At 51.1% G+C, this 18,810-nt stretch overlaps 2 protein-coding genes across 2 annotated transcripts; one reads left to right on the top strand and one right to left on the bottom strand.

Annotated features, from left to right (window-relative positions):
* Positions 1-785: 785 nt before the first annotated feature.
* Positions 786-8,260, bottom strand: LOC147093426 (uncharacterized). The gene is made up of 2 exons (XM_085973901.1): positions 8,171-8,260; positions 786-2,168 (listed from the first exon to the last, which is right to left on the bottom strand). Exon 2 carries the CDS (start codon positions 1,353-1,355, stop codon positions 1,041-1,043), a length of 315 nt encoding a protein of 104 aa, XP_085830027.1. The 5' UTR covers positions 1,356-2,168; positions 8,171-8,260; the 3' UTR covers positions 786-1,040.
* LOC147093427 (uncharacterized) lies at positions 8,043-18,453 on the top strand. The gene is made up of 2 exons (XM_085973900.1): positions 8,043-8,116; positions 16,597-18,453. Exon 2 carries the CDS (start codon positions 16,863-16,865, stop codon positions 17,985-17,987), a length of 1,125 nt encoding a protein of 374 aa, XP_085830026.1. The 5' UTR covers positions 8,043-8,116; positions 16,597-16,862; the 3' UTR covers positions 17,988-18,453.
* The last annotated feature ends 357 nt before the right edge of the window (positions 18,454-18,810 follow it).

Consider the following 18,810-nt stretch of genomic DNA (forward strand, 5'->3'; position numbering starts at 1 on the left):
TTAGTGAACAATGGATTGCCAGTCTGCCACTTTTTAGTGAGGCTTGAAAGGATTCGCTGTGAAGCTACACCTGCCCATCTGTCTGTGTGTCACTGTGTTTGGATTGTGTTAGACAACAGTCCTGATATCTCGCCTACATCCATTACAATTTTTGAAATGTTAGATTGTACTTGGAAGAAGTTGAGTTTGAATCTAACAATTCTGAAATTGGGAGATTTTAATGATTTCTGTTTTTCACATAACTATATAGCGATGTGATCAGTCAAAGCGAATTAACAGATGGTGCTATTTACTGAACACAACTGAATAATTCTACAAGGATGCTATCGCAGTCTTCCTCAGTATTAACTACACCCCCCAATTTAGTGTCATCAGCAAATTTTGAAATTGTACTTCTGATTCCCAAGTCCAAATCATTCATGTAAATGGTGAACAACAGTGGTCCCAGCACTAATCCCCGTGGAACACCACTTCCCACCTTCCGCCCATCTGAGTAAATACCTTTAACTCATCCCATCACTATAACTGGACTTGTCTCCATTCCCGTGCCGAGGGGATTGCTGTACCAGATGGGAGGGGCAACATTTGGGGACTCTCGATTCTCCACCAATTCCCATTCCCCTTCTTTCTGGTGGATAATGGAGGTGCCACTGTGTGTAATGTGCAAGTCAGTAAGAGTTGTCAGTGAGGATTAATCAGCACTTTCTAATTGGAGATGATAATCAATGGAATCTTTCAGACAATGAATTGTAGATTTTATAGCAAAGATTAATATACGATTGAAGTAAAAGTTCATAATTTTATTGTAAAATATTTCAGGGACACACATCAGAAATTAAGGGGAAAGATCAGACAGCAGTACTTAAAGGGACACTGTTGCCCCGACAACTCAATCAGCTATATATCCAGAATATTAAAATCCAGCCCAGTTATAGGGGTTATTAACATCAGCAGAAACAAACCCCAACTGTCAGAATCAACATGGTTCAGTCCTGGATGTGACTAACAGCAGCAATAACAGCAGAATCGAACCTCTGCAGTCACTTGTGAACTTGCTGGTGTCTCAGCAGGTTGGATGACTGATTGAATCCCTTCTCACACACTGAGCAGGTGAACGGCTTCTCCCCGGTGTGAACTCGCTGGTGTGCCAGCAGGTTGGATGAATGATTGAATCCCTTCTCACACACTGAGCAGGTGAACGGGCTCTCCCCGGTGTGAACGCGCTGGTGTGTCAGCAGGGTGGATGACTGATTGAAGCCCTTCTCACACACTGAGCTGGTGAAAGTCCTCTCCCCAGTGTGAACTCGCTGGTGTGTCAGCAGGTTGGACGATTGAGTGAATCCCTTCCCACACATGGAGCAGGTGAACGGCCTCACCCCAGCGTGAGCTCGCAGGTGTGTCAGCTGGTTGGATGACTGATTGAATCCCTTCCCACACACGGAGCAGGTGAATGGCCTCTGCCCAGTGTGAATGCGCTGGTGTCTGAGAAGGTCAGAGGAATTAGTGAATCCCTTCTCACACACGGAGCAGGTGAAGGGCCTCTCCCCAGTGTGAATGTGCTGGTGTCTCAGAAGGTCAGAGGAATTAGTGAATCCCTTCTCACACACGGAGCAGGTGAATGGCCTTTCCCCAGTGTAAAGCGCTGGTGTCTCAGAAGGTCAGAGGAATTAGTGAATCCCTTCTCACACATGGAGCAGGTGAATGGCTCTCCCCAGTGTGAATGTGCTGGTGTATCAGCAGGTTGGATGAATTAGTGAATCCCTTCTCACACACGGAGCAGGTGAATGGTCTCGCCCCAGTGTGAATGTGCTGGTTTATCAGCAGGTTGGATGAATTAGTGAATCCCTTCCCACACTCAGAGCAGGTGAACGGCCTCTCCCCGGTGTGAACTCGCTGCGTTGATGAGTTTCCAGCTGGGACATGGAGCTGAATCAGTTGAAGCCTCATCCACACACACACACATGTACGGTTTCTCCCCACTGTGAACGGTGCGATGTTTTTTCAGACTGAGTAACTGTTTAAAGCTCTTTCCACAGTCAGTGCACTGGAACACTCTCACTCGGGTGTGTGTGTCTCGGTGCTTTTCCAGTCACACCAATCTTCGAAATCTTTTCCCACAGACAGAACAGGCAAACATTTCTCCTTCCACATTCAAAGGCCGATATTCCCTGTAAAAGCAGTTTACAAAAGAGAGCACTGTAAGTTCAGGATTAAAATTTGGAACAGATAATTCTAGTTTCTATGGAACATTCTCTCTTCTCTTATTACATAGAATTACACAGATTGTACAGTACAGAAACAGGCCATTTGGCCCAACTGGTCCATGTGGTGTTTATGCTCCACACGAGCCTCCTCCCATCTCTCTTCATCTCACCCTATCAGCATCTCCTTCTATTCCTTTCTCCCATGTGTTTATCCAGCTTCCCCTTAAATACATCCATGCTCTTCACCTCAACTACTCCCTGTGGCAGCAAGTTCCACATTCTTAGCACCCTCTGGGTGAAGGACTTTAATCTAAATAGGACTTCCCTGGGCAGCCAATCAGCACTGCTGCCTCTTTTGTGCATTTCCTGGTGAGGCGAAACAGTTGATATTTTCTGATCAAAAAGAGCTGAGCTCGGCAGCATTAGTCCTGTTTTGCCTCCTTTGGAGACCAGGGCCTAGAAATTCAGTGGGTTGCGCCAGCCGCTAACGCCATAAAAGGGCTATATTTCCGGCGCTAGACACTTAGCGCCTGAACGCAGACCGATCTGCGCCGACGCCCAAATTCAGTTGACATTTAGCGCCGGCGCAAAGTGTTTGCGCCCGTTCAGGTGCGCGCGCAGCTTATGATGTCATATCATCACGCAATGCTGTTTGTGCGCCCCAAACTGGAAATTCAGTGGCGCCCGCCCAATGTGGGCGTGGCGCTGCTAAGAACTGTGAGGTGGAACGCAAAAGAGGCCCTGTGGGCCTCGGGGAGCGCAAATTAAAGGGCACTTACACTGACCTATAAAGCCCAGCCATTTTGCTGCAATTACTTTACTGCTTTGGATTTCTGGACAGAGACCAAGGGACAGAGGTTACAGATTTGGGACAACATAGGAGAGGTATTTTTGGCTTCTGGCCAGTGCTTTGACATTTGATTCATTGTGATTTATCTGTTCTCCACTTTATTATGGGGGCTGTATGGGGGGCCAACCCTCAGATGCAGCATTATGTGCGAAGGGCTCGCAGACGCTGTGAGAGAGGGCCAGCCATGCCTAGACGCAGATGGGCCATCAGGCATCGGCAACGTAGGCCTTACCCACTCAGGCAATACCGGCAGCAGGTGTCCTATCTCACCATGACTGCGGCGCATTGTGTGAAGAGGCTGCGCTTCAGAAGGGAGGTGGTTGCAAAGATCTGCCAGCTGCTTCACACAGATCTGCGTCCACAGCTGATGTGCAGGACGTCTCTGTCGGTGGAAGTGAAGGTCACGGTGGCTCTGAACTTTTATGCAAGCGGCTCCTTCCAAGCCGCTGCTGCGGACATAGTGAACATCTCCCAGTTCGCCGCGCATCGCTGCATCCGGCAGGTCATTGATGCACTTTACGCGAGGAGACACAATTCATCTCCTTCCCCATGACCCGACAGAGGCAGGAGCAGCGTGCAGTTGGATTTGGCAGGATCGCGGGCTTCCCCATGGTGCAGGGCGCCATTGACTGTACGCATGTGGCTATGCGGGCACCTATCCACAATGCCGAGGATTACCGCAACTGGAAGGGCTACCATTCCCTAAATGTACAGCTGGTGTGTGACCACAGGCAGCGCATCCTAGCTGTTAATGCCCGCTTCCCAGGAAGCAGCCACGATGCATTTATCCTGCACCAGACTACTGTGGCTGACATGTTCGAGGCACAGCCTCCACCAAGGGGATGGCTTATCGGGGACAAGGGCTACCCTTTGTGTACATGGCTCATGACCCCGCTCCGCGCGCCCAGGACCCCAGCGGAGGAGGCATACAACGAAAGCCATCAAGCCACAAGGAACATCATCGAGCAAACGATAGGCATCCTCAAGCAACGGTTCCGCTGCCTGGATCATTCCAGAGGATCTCTTCAGTATTCGCCGGATAGAGTCTCCCAGTTCGCCGTCGTGTGCTGCATGCTGCACAACCTGGCTATCCGCAGGACTCAGGCACTGCCACCTGGCATTGCACCACCACCTCAGGAGGACGAGCAGGAGGAGGAGGAGGAGGAGGAGGACCAGCCCAGGAGGGAGCGACAAGGGCCAAGGGCCGTCCGCCGGGGGCTTATTGATCGACACTTCTAGGCCCCCTGTCAGGGAATGGCCTCTGGCAATGAACGCACCTGAGGCAGCCGCTCCGCAAGCCCTCAGCCGGTTAATGCGACAACCACTTCAAACATGACACCTGGACATGCTGAATAAATCAAAAGCTTTATTTCACAAACTCAGGGCCCTTCCCACATGAAACAGAAAAACAGACAAGACCCCCAAAAAACAGTCAAAAACATCTGTCACTCCCAAAACCTGGGGAGGACTAACAAAACTTGCCCATCCAAGAGGCCTTCAACAGCGGCCTTACAAAAATAAGCCCCCCCTCCACAACAGAGACACCCCCATGAAAACAAAAAATGCCTTGATCCTCGGCCTTAACAAAATAATGCCCCCCACAACACAAGTCCCCCAATATAAAAGAAACCGCTGTCACCACACTCTAATGGGTGTTCCAAGAGGGCGAGTCCTTAGACAGGCTTCTCCGGCCCCTGGCCGACCTGCTGCTCCACCTCAACCTGGGCCCTGTGGGTGTGGCGAGGCTGGGGGAAGGCTCATGAGGGCCACAAAGCGTGTCGGCAGACGCCCTTGGGGGTCGGCCTAGACGAGGCCTGGCCCGGGAGGGGCCGGCTGCTGACTGCTGCAGCTGTGGCTGGGCAGCATCAGTCTTAGCAGCAGCTCGTCGCACCTTGACTGGGGGAGTGGCAGTGTCGGCAGCACCATTGGGGGCAAGCTGGCTGATGGCAGGTGCACGCTGCTCGCCAGAGACACTGGCACTCGGCCGGGCTGGCAGTGCAGCAAGCGCAGCAATGTGGGGGAGGCCAGACCGCTGTGCTGCAGCAGGGTGATGGGTGCCATGGCGATGCCTCCGTGCCACAGCGAGTGTGACAGAAGTGAGTGCCCGAACTGCCCTGGTATGTGCCCGCATCAGCTCTGCCAGTGTGTGGACGGCACCACTCATCTCGCGAGTCGCGTCCTGCGCTGCCGCCAGTTGCTGCACACCCGCGTCCTGCGCTGCCGCGAGTTGCTGCACACCCCTGTCGTGCGCTGCGGCCAGTTGCTGGACACCCCCGTCGTGCGCTGCCGTGAGTTGTTCGAACCCCCTGGCCTGTGATTCCCCGAAAGCCACCACACTCTGAGCCAGGGACTCAATGGCGTGAGGCATCTGTTCGACCACCCCCATGAACTCTTGGTGGCGCCGCTCAGACGCCGCCGACATCTCATCGAGGACGCGCACCTCCTGGGCGAGGACCGTGTCCGGACTGGAGGGCGGACTCTCCCTCCGGGGAGAAGGCCGCTGAGCTGGCCGACCCTTCCCGCATGCGTCGACCCCACTTGGGCCAGGTTCAGCCCTCCCCTCCAACACCTCCCCCTGGCTCTCCTGCAGGCCAGATGTCTCCCCTCCATTGCCATCCCCTGGCGCGGAGGAGGGTTCCCCCGATGTGCCGCCTTCCTCCTGGTCCTCGACGTCCTCCTCCTCCAAGGGCCTGGCTCTCTGCGCTTCAGGGACCACCTCCTCCTCAGCAGCTGAAAGCAGGAAGGCACAAGAGTAGCTTTAGAGTGAGGACAGGCCGTCAGTGAGGGAGGCCTGAGTGGTGCATTATGCGCATTTGTTGGTCAGTGGGAAAGGATGTAGGTCTGAAGCGTGAGGGCAACGAGAGAGGTGCAACCGGTCATGTCCTTACCAGTGGGTACCAGTACAGGGTCCGCCTCGCCGATCGCGACAGGGCCAGTCACCCGGCCACGCAGGAGTCATGCCACGCTCTCCTCCAGATCAGTGAGCGCCTGGTACTCGGGATGGCCTCCACCAGTGACAGCCTGGCTCCTTACATTGCTTGCCAGCTTGGCCTGCAAGAGAAAGGACGGCCTCTAAGTACAGTGTGGTGCCCTGTCGCTGTGTGCACTGCCTCCCATGGTGGAATAGCTTGGCCAGTGTGGTGCCCTGTTGCTGGGTGCACTGCCTCCCATGGTGGAATAGCTTGGCCAGTGTGGTGCCCTGTTGCTGGGTGCACTGCCTCCCATGGTGGAATAGCTTGGCCAGTGTGGTGCCCTGTTGCTGGGTGCACTGCCTCCCATGGTGGAATAGCTTGGCCAGTGTGGTGCCCTGTTGCTGGGTGCACTGCCTCCCATGGTGGAATAGCTTGGCCAGTGTGGTGCCCTGTTGCTGGGTGCACTGCCTCCCATGGTCGAATAGCTTGGCCAGTGTGCTAAGTGCAGAAAGTGCTATTGATGAACATGCAAGTGCCATTGATGCGGGTGGAGGGCTGGCCATTAGGCCTTTGAGGTCCCTTTGCCCATAATGTGAGGTGCACATGCAAGGATGAGGGGGACACTGGAAAGGGTACTCACCCTGACCAACCGAGTGAGGTCATTGAACTTCTTGCGGCATTGGTCCGCACTCCTGGGGACATCACAGGTGGATGACACCCTGCGGGCGATTTTGCCCCAGGCTCTCCTGTACTGGCTCCTGGGAGCCTTCCTGCCACTGTCCGGGCACAGGATCTCTCTTCTCTTCTCCACACCATGAATGAGCACACTCAGAGCATGCTCTGAGAAGCGCTGCACTCACTCACGGGCCCTCTCCATTGCTCCAGGTGCTATTTTGCCACACCAGTAGTGCTGAGGCCTAGCTGCAGGGCTCCAGTATGCAGGGCGTGGCAGCAGTCAAAGTTGACCCTTCCCCCTTTAAGAGCTGGCCGGCGTCAGGGTGTCTGCTGTCAATCAAAACATGACCGCACCTGCGCTGCGCCCGGCTTCGGCATTATTAGGCCGCATCGCCGGCTTAGCGCCGGAACACAGCATTTCAACGCTAGTTTCAGCGCTCGGCCAAACTTAGGGCCAACTCTACTGAATTTCGGCGATGTGGCCTACACTTTCCGGCGGCCGCTAACTTTAGCGAGCGCCCGACTTTAGCGCCCCAAAAGTGTCCAGACTGAATTTCTAGGCCATTATCTGGTGATTATCACATTGCTGTTTGTGGCAGCTTGCTGTGCGCTGCCGCATTTCCCACATTACAACAGTGACTCCACTTCAAAAAGTACTTCATTGACTGTAAAGCGCTTTGAGATGTCTGGTGGTCGTGAACGGCGCTATATAAATGCAAGTCTTTCTTTAATTATGCTACTCTCTTCCTTTTTGATGCTTCTGAATTAATTTTTAAACATTTAATAAATTATTGCAGTGACAAAGGCTGTCTCTGAAACTGCAGGGAATTTGTCTTTAAATAAGCTTTTTAAAAATTTATTATATATATATTTTTTTTCGTGAAGCTGCTGTCACTCTGGCCCTTTGCCAGGCCCACTGCCTGCAGCCCCTCTCCCAGATACCAGCCCTAGCTCTGTGCTGACTGTGGCCCCTCTCCCAGATTCCAGCCCCAGCTCTGTGCTGACTGTGGCCCCTGTCCCAGATTCCAGCCCCAGCTCTGTGCTGCCTGAGCTGCTCTCACCTGGGGACAGCGCGTCACAATCGGCCCCAGCGCACCTGAGCTGGAGAGGAGGCCCCGCCCTCTTGCCGCGCCACCATTGGTTGGAGGACCCGGGCCCGCCCCCATCCTATTGGCCAGAGTTCCCGTCAGTCACAGGCCGGGTCGAGCCTTCATCCACCTGATTGGGCCTCTTCCTCTGAAGACGTCACAATCGGGCCCCAGCCTCAGCGCAGGGGAGGAAGGTCCCGCCCCCTTGCCGCGCCGCCATTGGTTGGAGGACAAGGCCGCCTAGTTCAGTCCTCCCAGCTCAGCCCTCTTCCTATTGGTCCGCACTCCCGTCAGTCAGAATCACACTGCTCCGGGTCACACTGCCACCCCGCGCGACTCAACCGCTGCGTTCGGCGTTCGCGGAGGTCCCGCCCGCCCGACTCTCAGGTTTGGTTTTTCTCGTATTTTACTTTATAATCTCGCTCTCCGCTCCCCCCTCACCTCGATTTAAATCGATTCCCCAACAGTTTACCCGGCCGCTGATTCTGCTTCCTCCCGGGCCTGGCTTTCCGTGTGCTCGCCGGAGGACCCGCGCAGGCGCACTGGCAGCCTGGTTTTTGATGGGGCCGAATGAGCATGCGCGGCCCCGCCTCTCCACATTTAAAGGGACACCCACCCACTCCCCATTTAAAGGGATACAAACCCCCTCCACATTTAAAGGGACACCCACCCCTCCATATTTAAAGGGACACCCACCCCCTGCACATTTAAAGGGACAGCCACCCCCTGCACATTTAAAGGGACTCCCTCCCGCCCTCTCATGTCCTCTACTGTGGAGGAGGAATTCCTGGAGTGCTTACGGGATGGTTTCCTGGACCAATATGTCGAGGAACCAACCAGAGATCAGGCCATCTTAGACTGGGTATTATGTAACGAGAAAGGATTAATTAGCAATCTTGTTGTATGAGGCCCCTTGGGTCGGAGCGATCATAATATGATCGAATTCTTCATTAAGATCGAGAATGAAGTTGTTGAGTGAGAGACTAGGGTCCTAAATTTAAATAAAGGAAATTACGATGGTCTGAGGAGCGAGTTGGGTAGGATTGATTGGGGAATGTCACTCAAAGGGTTGACGGTGGATAGGCAATGGCAAACTTTCAAAGACCGCATGGATAAACTACAGAATTTGTTCATCCCAGTTTGGCATAAAAATAAAACAAAAAAGGTGACTCAACCGTGGCTAAAAAGGGAAATTAGGGATAGCATAAGATCCAAGGAGAGGACATATAAATTGGCCAGAAAAAGCAGTAAACCTGAGGATTGGGAGCAGTTTAGGATTCAACAAAGGAGGACAAAGGGATTAATTAAGAAGGGGAAAATAGAATATGAGAGTAAGCTTGCAGGGAACATAAAAACTGACTGTAAAAGCTTTTATAGATATGTGAAGAGAAAAAGAACATAAGAACATAAGAAGTAGGAGCAGGAGTAGGCCATATGGCATCTCGGGCCTGCTCCGCCATTCAATAGGATCATGGCTGATCCGAACCTAGACTCACGTCCACTTCCCTGCCCGCTCCCCGTAACCCCTAATTCCCTTATCAGTTAGGAAACTGTCTATCTCCGTTTTAAATTCATTTAATGTCACAACTTCCACAGCTATCTGAGGTAGCAAATTCCATAGATTTACCACCCTCTGAGTCTAGAAGTTTCTCCTCATCTCAGTTTTGAAACAGCAGCCCCTTATTCTAAGATTATGCCCCCTAGTTCTAGTCTCACCCATCAGTGGAAACATTCTCCCCGCATCCACCTGATCAAGCCCCCTGATAATCTTATATGTTTCGATAAGATCGCCTCTCATTCTTCTGAATTCCAATGAGTAGAGGTCCAACCTACTCAACCTTTCCTCATAAGTCAACCCCCTCATCTCCGGAATCAACCGAGTGAACCTTCTCTGAACTGCCTCGAGAGCAAGTATATCTTTTCTTAAATATGGAAACCAAAACTGTACGCAATATTCCAGGTGTGGCCTCACCAGTACCCTGTATAACTGAAGCAAGACTTCCCTGCTTTTATACTCCATCCCCCTTGCAATAAAAGCCAAGATTCCATTGGCCTTCCTGATCACCTGCTGTACCTGCATACTAACCTTCTGTGTTTCATGCACCAGGACCCCCAGATCCCTTTGTACTGTAGCACTTTGCAGTTTCTCTCCATTTAGATAATAACTTGCTCTTTGATTTTTTCTGCCAAAGTGCATAACCTCACACTTTCCAACATTATATTCCATCTGCCAAATTTCTGCCCACTCACTTAGCCTGTCTATGTCCTTTTGCAGGTTTTTTATGTCCTCCTCACTCACTGCTTTCCCTCCCATCTTTGTATCGTCGGCAAACTTGGATATGTTGCACTCGGTCCCCTCCTCCAAATCGTTAATATAGATTGTAAAGAGTTGGGGTCCCAGCACTGACCCCTGCGGAAAACCACTAGTTACTGATTGCCAACCCGAGAATGAACCATTTATCCCAACTCTCTGTTTTCTGTTAGATAGCCAATCTTCCACCCATGCCAGTATATTACCCCCAATCCCGTGATTTTTTATCTTGTGCAGTAATCTTTTGTGTGGCACCTTGTCAAATGCCTTTTGGAAGTCCAAATACACCACATCCACTGGTTCCCCTTTATCCACCCTGTTTGTTACATCCTCAAAGAATTCGAGCAAATTTGTCAAACATGACTTCCCCTTCATAAAACCATGCCGACTCTGTCCGATTAAATTATGCTTATCCAAATGTCCTGTTACTGCTTCCTTAATAATGGACTCCAACATTTTACCAACCACAGATGTTAGGCTAACTGGTCTATAGTTTCCAGCCTTTTGTCTACCTCCCTTTTTAAATAAGGGCGTTATATTAGCAGTTTTCCAATCTGCTGGGACCTTGCCTGAATCCAGGGAGTTTTGGAAAATTACCACTAATGCATCCGCAATCCCCACCGCTACCTCTCTCAAGACCCTAGGATGTAAGCCATCAGGTCCAGGGGATTTATCCGCCTTAAGTCCCATTATCTTACCGAGTACCATCTCCTTAGTGATTTTAATTGTGTTTAGCTCCTCCCCCCTTATAGCCCCCTGTTTGTCCAGTGTTGGGATATTTTTAGTGTCCTCTACTGTAAAGACTGACACAAAATATTTGTTCAGTGTTTTTGCCATCTCCATGTTCCCCACTACTAATTTCCCGGTCTCGTCCTCTAAGGGACCAACATTCACTTTAGCCACCCTTTTTCTTTTTATATAACTGTAGAAACTCTTGCTATCTGTTTTTATATTTTTTGCTAGTTTACTTTCATAATCTATCTTCCCTTTCTTAATTAATCTTTTAGTTATTCTTTGCTGGCTTTTAAATGCTTCCCAATATTCTATCCTCCCACTAGATTTGGCTACTTTATATGCCCTTGTTTTCAGTCGGATACTATCCTTTATTACTTTACTTAGCCACGAATGGCTGTCTTTTCTTTTACGCCCCTTTTTCCTCAGTGGAATATATTTTTCTTGAAAGTTGTGAAATATCTCCTTGAATGTACACCACTGCTCATGTACCGTCTTACACCTTAATCTATTTTCCCAGTCCACTTTAGTCAACTCTGCTCTCATACCTTCATAGTCTCCTTTATTTAAGCTTAGTACGCTGGTTTGAGATTCACATCGCTCACCCTCCAACTGAATTTGGAATTCAACCATGTTATGGTCACTCATTCCAAGGGGATCCTTTACTAGGACATTTTTTTAAAATCCTGTCTCATTACACAGGACCAGATCTAAGATTGCCTGCCCCCTGGTTGGTTCAGTAACATACTGCTCAAGGAACCCGTCCCTAATGCACTCTATGAACTCTTCCTCAAGGCTGCCCTGCCCAATTTGATTTGTCCAGTCAATATGAAAGTTAAAATCTCCCATGATTATAGCTGTTCCCTTATTACAAGCCCCAACTATTTCCTGATTTATACTCCGACCAATAGAGTTGCAACTGTTAGGAGGCCTATAGACTATGCCCACTAGTGACTTTTTCCCCTTATTACTCCTTATTTCCACCCAACCCGTTTCAATATCCTGATCCTTTGACCCCATATCATTTCTCACTATTGCAGTGATTCCATCCTTTATTAACACAGCCACCCCACCTCCTTTTCCTTCCTGTCTGTCCTTCCTAATAGTCAAATACCCCTGGATGTTTAGTTCCTAGTCATGGTCACCCTGCAGCCATGTCTCCGTAATGGCCACCAGATCATACCCATGTGTAGTTATTTGTACTGTCAACTCATCTATTTTGTTACAAATGCTGCGTGCATTCAGATAAAGAACTTTTAAATATGTTTTGCGACAATTTATTCCTGCTTTTACCCCCTTTACTACTTTACCTTTATCTTTATATATTCTGTCCCTTCCTGACACGCTCTGGTTTTCAATTCCCCCACTGCTACCTTGCTCTATTGCCTTCTCGGCTGACATTTTTATTTTTCACTCTCTTGAAACCTCCCCCCCACTAATTAGTTTAAAGCCTTCTCTACGACCCTCGTTATTCAATTCACCAGGATTCTAGTCCCAGCACTGGCCAAGTGAAGTCCGTCCCAACGGAACAGCTCTCTCCTGTCCCAGTACTGGTGCCAGTGTCCCAAGAAGCAAAACCCATTTCTCCCACACCAGTCTCTGATTTTATTTACCCTTGCCAAATTTGCTCGTTAGGGCAGGTACAGCACGGGTTAGATACAGAGTAAAGCTCCCTCTACACTGCCCCATCAAACACTCCCAGGGCAGGTACAGCACGGGTTAGATACAGAGTAAAGCTCCCTCTGCACTGTCCCATTAAACACTCCCAGGGCAGGTACAGCATGGGTTAGATACAGAGTAAAGCTCCCTCTATATTGTCCCATCAAAAACTCCCAGGGCAGGAACAGCACGGGTTAGATACAGAGTAAAGCTCCCTCTACATTGTCCCCATCAAACACCCCCAGGGAAGGTACGGCACGGGTTAGATACAGAGTAAAGCTCCCTCTACGCTGTCCCATCAAACACTCCCAGGGCAGGTACAGCACAGTTTAGATACAGAGTAAAGCTTCCTCTACACTGTCCCATCAAACACTCCCAGGGCAGGTACAGCATGGGTTAGATACAGAGTAAAGCTCCCTTTACAATGTCCCATCAAACACTCCCAGGGCATAAAGAGCACGGGTTAGATACAGAGTAAAGCTCCCTCTACACTGTCCCATCAAACACTCCCAGGGCAGGGACAGCACGGGTTAGAATCAGAGTAAAGCTCCGTCTACACTGTCCCATCAAACACTCCCAGGGCAGGTACAGCACGGGTTAGACACAGAGTAAAGCTCCCTCTACACTGTCCCATCAAACACTCCCAGGGCAGGTACAGCACGGGTTAGATACAGAGTAAAGCTTCCTGTACACTGCCCCATCAAACACTCCCAGGGCAGGTAGAGCACGGGTTAGATACAGAGTAAAGCTCCCTCTACACTGTCCCATCAAACACTCCCGGGGCAGGTACAGCACGGGTTAGAAACAGAGTAAAGCTCCCTCTACACTGTCCCATCAAACACTCCCAGGGCAGGTACAGCACGGGTTAGATACAGAGTAAAGCTCCCTCTACACTGTCCCATCAAACACTCCCAGGGTAGGTACAGCACAGCTTAGATACAGAGTGAAGCTCCCTCTACACTGCCCCATCAAACACTCCCAGGGCAGGTACAGCACGGGTTAGATACAGAGTAAAGCTCCCTCTACACTGTCCCATCAAACACCCCCAGGGCAGGTACAGCACGGCTTAGATACAGAGTGAAGCTCCCTCTACACTGCCCCATCAATCACTCCCAGGGCAGGTACAGCATGGGTTAGATACAGAGTAAAGCTCCCTCTACACACTGCCAGGGCAGGTACAGCACGGATTAGATACAGAGTAAAGCTCCCTCTACAGTGTCCCATCAATCACTCCCAGTGCAGGTACAGCATGGGTTAGATACAGAGTGTCAGCCGTGACTCAGGCGGTCGCCCTCCTCTGAGTCAGAAGGTTGTGGCTTGAAGTCCCACTCCAGAGACTGGAGTCTAAAACTCTGTGCTGCCCCTCCAGTGCAGTGCTGAGGGAGTAAAGCCCAGTGCAGAGTAAAGTTCCCTCTGCACTGCTCCACTAACAGGCCTGAGCCCCAAACTCAGAAGAGCGCCCTCTGCTGCATTCCACTTGTCTCAGCAGTGGGAGAAGCAGGCGGCAGAAGTCCCGCCCCTCGGGCACCCCGATTGGTTGGAGGACCCGCCACCACCTCAGTCCTCCCAGCTCCGCCCGCTCTCTCCCTATTGTCAGAGTTCCCGTCAGTTGATGACGTGCCCCAGTCCGGCTCCCTGCAGAAGACACGGGGCTGCGGCCGCTCAATCCGCTCTGCTCGGTGCCGGGAGGGCGCTGGGACGGTGCGGTTTGTATTTTCTTTTGATTTATCTCCGCACTCACACTTCTCTCCGCTATATATAGAAAAACCCTGATAAAACTCACTTTCCGGCAGTGATCCGGACTCTCGCGGTTGCCCGGGCCAACACAGAATGCGAGGCCCTGCGCAGGTGCGGTAGCAGCTCATCCTCGGGAGCAGGGCCCGGCGGAGTAGGGGGAGGGGGCGGGGCCTGTTCAGAGCCGGCGCTCACCTTGGAGCGGCACATGCGGAGTAGGTGGAGGGGGCAGGGCCTGTTCAGAGCCCACGCTCACTTTGGAGTGGCGCATGCGGAGTAGGGGGAGGGGGCGGGGCCTGTTCAGAGACCGCGCTCACCTTGGAGCGGCGCATGCGGAGTAGGGGGAGGGGGCGGGGCCTGTTCAGAGCCCACGCTCACCTTGGAGCGGCGCATGCGGAGTAGGGGGAGGGGGCGGGGCCTGTTCAGAGCCCGCGCTCACCTTGGAGCGGTGCATGCGGAGTAGGGGGAGGGGGCGGGGCCTGTTCAGAGCTCACCTCCAACAATGAGAACAACAACAACTTGTATTTCTATAGCGCCTCTAACGTAGGAAAACGTCCCAAGGTGCTGCACAGGAGTATTGTAAGACTTTGAAGAATGTGACCCCGAGCCACAAAAGGAGAAATTAGGGCAGATGGCCAAAAGCTTGGTCACAGAGGTGGGTTTTGATCAGCCATGATCTCACTGAATGGCGGAGCAGGCTCGAGGGGCCGAATGGCCGACTCCTGCTCCTATTTTCTATGAAAGAGAGGTGGAGAGGTTCAGGGAGGGAATTCCAGAGCTTAGGGCCGAGGCAACAGAAGACACGGCCACCGATGGTGCAGCGATTATAATCAGGGATGCTCAAGAGGGCAGAATTGGAGGAGCACAGATATCTCGGGGGGAAGGAGGTTGTTTTCTTTGGAACCGAGGAGGCTGAGGTGAGACCTGATTGAGGTGCATACAATTCTGAGGGGCTGAGAAAGGAAGGACCTACTTCCCTTGGCAGAGGGGTCCACAACCAGGGGCATAGATTTAAAGTAATTGGTTGGAAGTTTAGAGGGGAGTTGAGGAGAAATGTTTTCACCCAGTGGGTGGTGGGGGTCTGGAACTCACTGCCTGACAGGGTGGTAGAGGCAGAAACTCTCATCATATTTTAAAAAGTACTTGGATATGCACTTGAAGTGCCGTAACCTACAAGGCTACGGACCAAGTGCTGGAAAGTGGGATTAGTGTGGATAGCACTTAATCGGCCGGCACGGACAAGATGGGCCGAATGGCCTCCTTCTGTGCCGTAATTTTTCTGTGATTCTATCGCGGGCGGCGGGTGGTTGTGAGGCTGAAGGGAATAACTAAGATAGGGAGGGGCGAGTCCATGGAGGGATTTGAAAACAAGGATGAGAATTTTGAAATCAAAGCCTTGCTTAACCGGGAGCCAATGTAGGTCAGCGAGCACAGGGGTGATGGGTGAACGGGACTTGGCGTTGAGTTACGACACGGGTAGTTTTGGATCACCTCAAGTTTACGTAGGGTGGAATGTGGGAGGCCAGCCAGGAGTGCATTGGAATAGTCGAGTCTAGAGGTAACAAAGGCCCGGGTGAGGGTTTCAGCAGCGGATGAGCTGAGGCAAGGGCGGAGACGGGCCATGTTACGGAGGTGGAAATAGGCGGTCTTTGTTATGCTGCGGCTATGTGTTCGGAAGCTCATTTCTGCGTCAAATATGACACCAAGGTTGCAAATAGTGTGGTTCCGCCTCAGACAGATGTTAGGGAGAGGGATGGAGCCAGTGGCTAGGGAACAGAGTTTGTGGCAGGGACCGAAAACGATTGCTTCAGTCTTCCCATTATTTAACTGGAGAAAATTTCTGCTCACCCAGAACCGGATTAGAGACCGTGGAGAGGTCAAGAGAAGTGATGGTGAGGTCGACCTGGGTGTCGTCAGCGTACATGTGGAAACTGATGTCGTGTTTTCAGATGATGTCGCCAAGGGGCAGCATTTAGATGAGAAATAGGAGGGGCCCAAGGATAGATCCTTGGGGGACACCAGAGGTAACGATGCGGGAGCGGGAAGAGAAGCCATTGCAGGTGATTCTGTGGCTATGATTAGATAGATAAGAATGGAACCAGGCGAGTGCAGTCCCACCCAGCTGGACGACGGCGGAGAGGCGTTGGGAGAAGGATGGAGTGGTCAACCATGTCAAAGGTTGCAGACAAGTCAGGAAGGATGAGGAGAGATAGTTTACCTTTGTCACAGTCACAAAGGATGTCATTTGATGAGACTTTGATTTGACTTCAGGGCCAAGTCAGTGAGGTGGATTGGGCTGTTTCTGGCCCGCTGGTTATTGTGGGCACGGCTGGACACCAGTGGGACCAGCTCTGCCCTGTTTGTTCTTTGAGGCAAAATTAGCCAAAAAAAATCCTGCTCCCCCCTTACCCTTTCCACATTCCTTTTACAGGGCTTCAGAAGTGGAGCATTTACAGACAAGAAGCTCAAACCAAACATCACCTCAAGATCTGACAGAGTTCCGCGATTCATCAGGACCTGATTCAATCACTCTTCCAATCTGCCTGTACACCCGTGAGTTCACACTGATGAGAGACATTTTAAATGTTCTGAAAGAGCTTCAAAATCTACAAGTACCTGAAGCGACACCAGTGGCCACACACTGGGGGAAATCTGGGCCCCGTGTGTGGGAAGGGATTCACTCAGTCATCCACTCCGATGATAGACAAGCAAGTTCACACAAGGGACGGACCTTTAACCCACTCCGTGTGTGGGCAGGGATTAATTGCACCCTCCGTGCTGCTGAGACACCAGCTTGTCCACACCGATCAGAGACCGTTGACCTGCTCCGTGTCTTTGAAGCGATTCTCTCATTCTGCCACCCTCCTGAGACACCAGCTTGTTCATAGTGATGAGAGACTGATTAAATGTTCTGACTGTGGGAAGAGATTTAAAACATCCCAGGATCTGAAGAAACACCAGCTGGAGAGAGCAGGAGAGATTCTGTTCACCTGCTCAGTGTGTGGGAAGAGATTCACTCAGTCCTCGAATCTGCTGGCACACCAGCGAGTTCACACTGGGAAGAGGCTGGTAAAACATTCCGACTGTGGGAAAAGCATTAGAAGGTCCCAGGAGCTGAAGGGTCACCAGCTGGAGACATTAGGAAAGAGACCGTTCACCTGCTGTGTGTGTGGGAAGGGATTCACTCAGCCATCAAGCCTGGTGAGACACCAGCAATATCACACCGGGGAGAGGCCGTTCACCTGTTCTGTCTGTGGGAAGGGACTCACTCAGTCATCCCACCTACTGACACACCAGCGAGTTCACACTGGGGAGAGACCGTTCACCTGCTCTGTGTGTGGGAAGGGATTCACTCAGTCATCCCACCTGTTGAGGCACCAGCGATATCACACTGATGAGAGGCCATTTAAATGTTTCAACTGTGGGAAGAGCTTTAAAACCTCTGGGGATCTGAAGGGACACCAGCGAGTTCACACCGATGAGAGACCATTTAAATGTTCTGACTGTGAGAAGAGCTTTAAAAGCTTCAGGGATCTGAAGCAACACCAGCGAGTTCACACTGATGAGAGACCATTTAAATGTTCTGACTGTGAGAAGAGCTTTAAAAGCTCCGGGAATCTGAACGGACACCAGCGAGTTCACACCGGGGAGAGGCCATTCACCTGCTCTGTGTGTGGGAAGGGACTCACTCAGTCATCCCACCTGTTGGCACACCAGCGGGTTCACACTGATGAGAGACCATTTAAATGCTCTGACTGTGGTAAGAGCTTTAAAAGCTCCGGGGAGCTGAAGAGACACCAGCGAGCTCACGTTGTTCTGTAGCACAGGGCACTGTAGACAGTTGGGGTGACATGAACGTGGAATGGATGAATGTTTTATAAATTCTTGGATTGCTGTTTAATCTTTAAGACTGTTGTGCTGATGATTCCCTTTGATTGACTGTTCATGGTGTTACTTAGAATGTACAGCACAGAAACAGGCCATTTGGCCCAACTGGTCCATGGCAGTGTTTATGCTCCACACCCACCCTACTTCAATTAACCCAATCAACACACCCTCCCATTCCTTTCTCCCTCATATGCCTTCCCCATAAATGCATCTGTGCTGTTTACCTCAACTGCTCCTTGTGGTAGCGAGTTCCCCATTCTCACCATTCTCTGGGTAAAAAAGTTTCTCCTGAATTCCCTCCTGGATTTATTAGTGACTATTTTAAGTTTGTGGCCTCATAAATATGATGAGATTCTGTTAATCTGACCAGTATGTTGTTGTACTTTGTCTTTTTCTGATGAATTAAACATTACTGAGCCCTTGTACGCGTGTTATGGGATGACTTTTTTATGCGTTCATGGGATGTGGGCGTCGCTGGCAAGGCCAGCATTTATTGCCCATCCCTAATTGCCCTCGAGAAGGTGGTGGTGAGCCGCCGCCTTGAACCGCTGCAGTCTGTGCAGTGAAGGTACTCCCACAGTGCTGTTAGGGAGGGAGTTCCAGGAGTTTGACCCAGCGACGATGAAGGAATGGCGATATACTTCCAAGTCAGGATGATGTTTGACTTGGAGGTGGTGGTCATAGAGTCATAGAGCTATAAGCACAGAAAGTGGCACTTCAGCTCATCGTGTCCGCGCTGGCCATCAAGTCCTGTCTA

The sequence above is a fragment of the Somniosus microcephalus genome, unplaced genomic scaffold, assembly GCF_052327205.1.
Source record: "Somniosus microcephalus isolate GS21.2 unplaced genomic scaffold, FLI_Smic_1.0 unresolved_chr1, whole genome shotgun sequence".
NCBI classification, from domain to species: domain Eukaryota; kingdom Metazoa; phylum Chordata; class Chondrichthyes; order Squaliformes; family Somniosidae; genus Somniosus; species Somniosus microcephalus.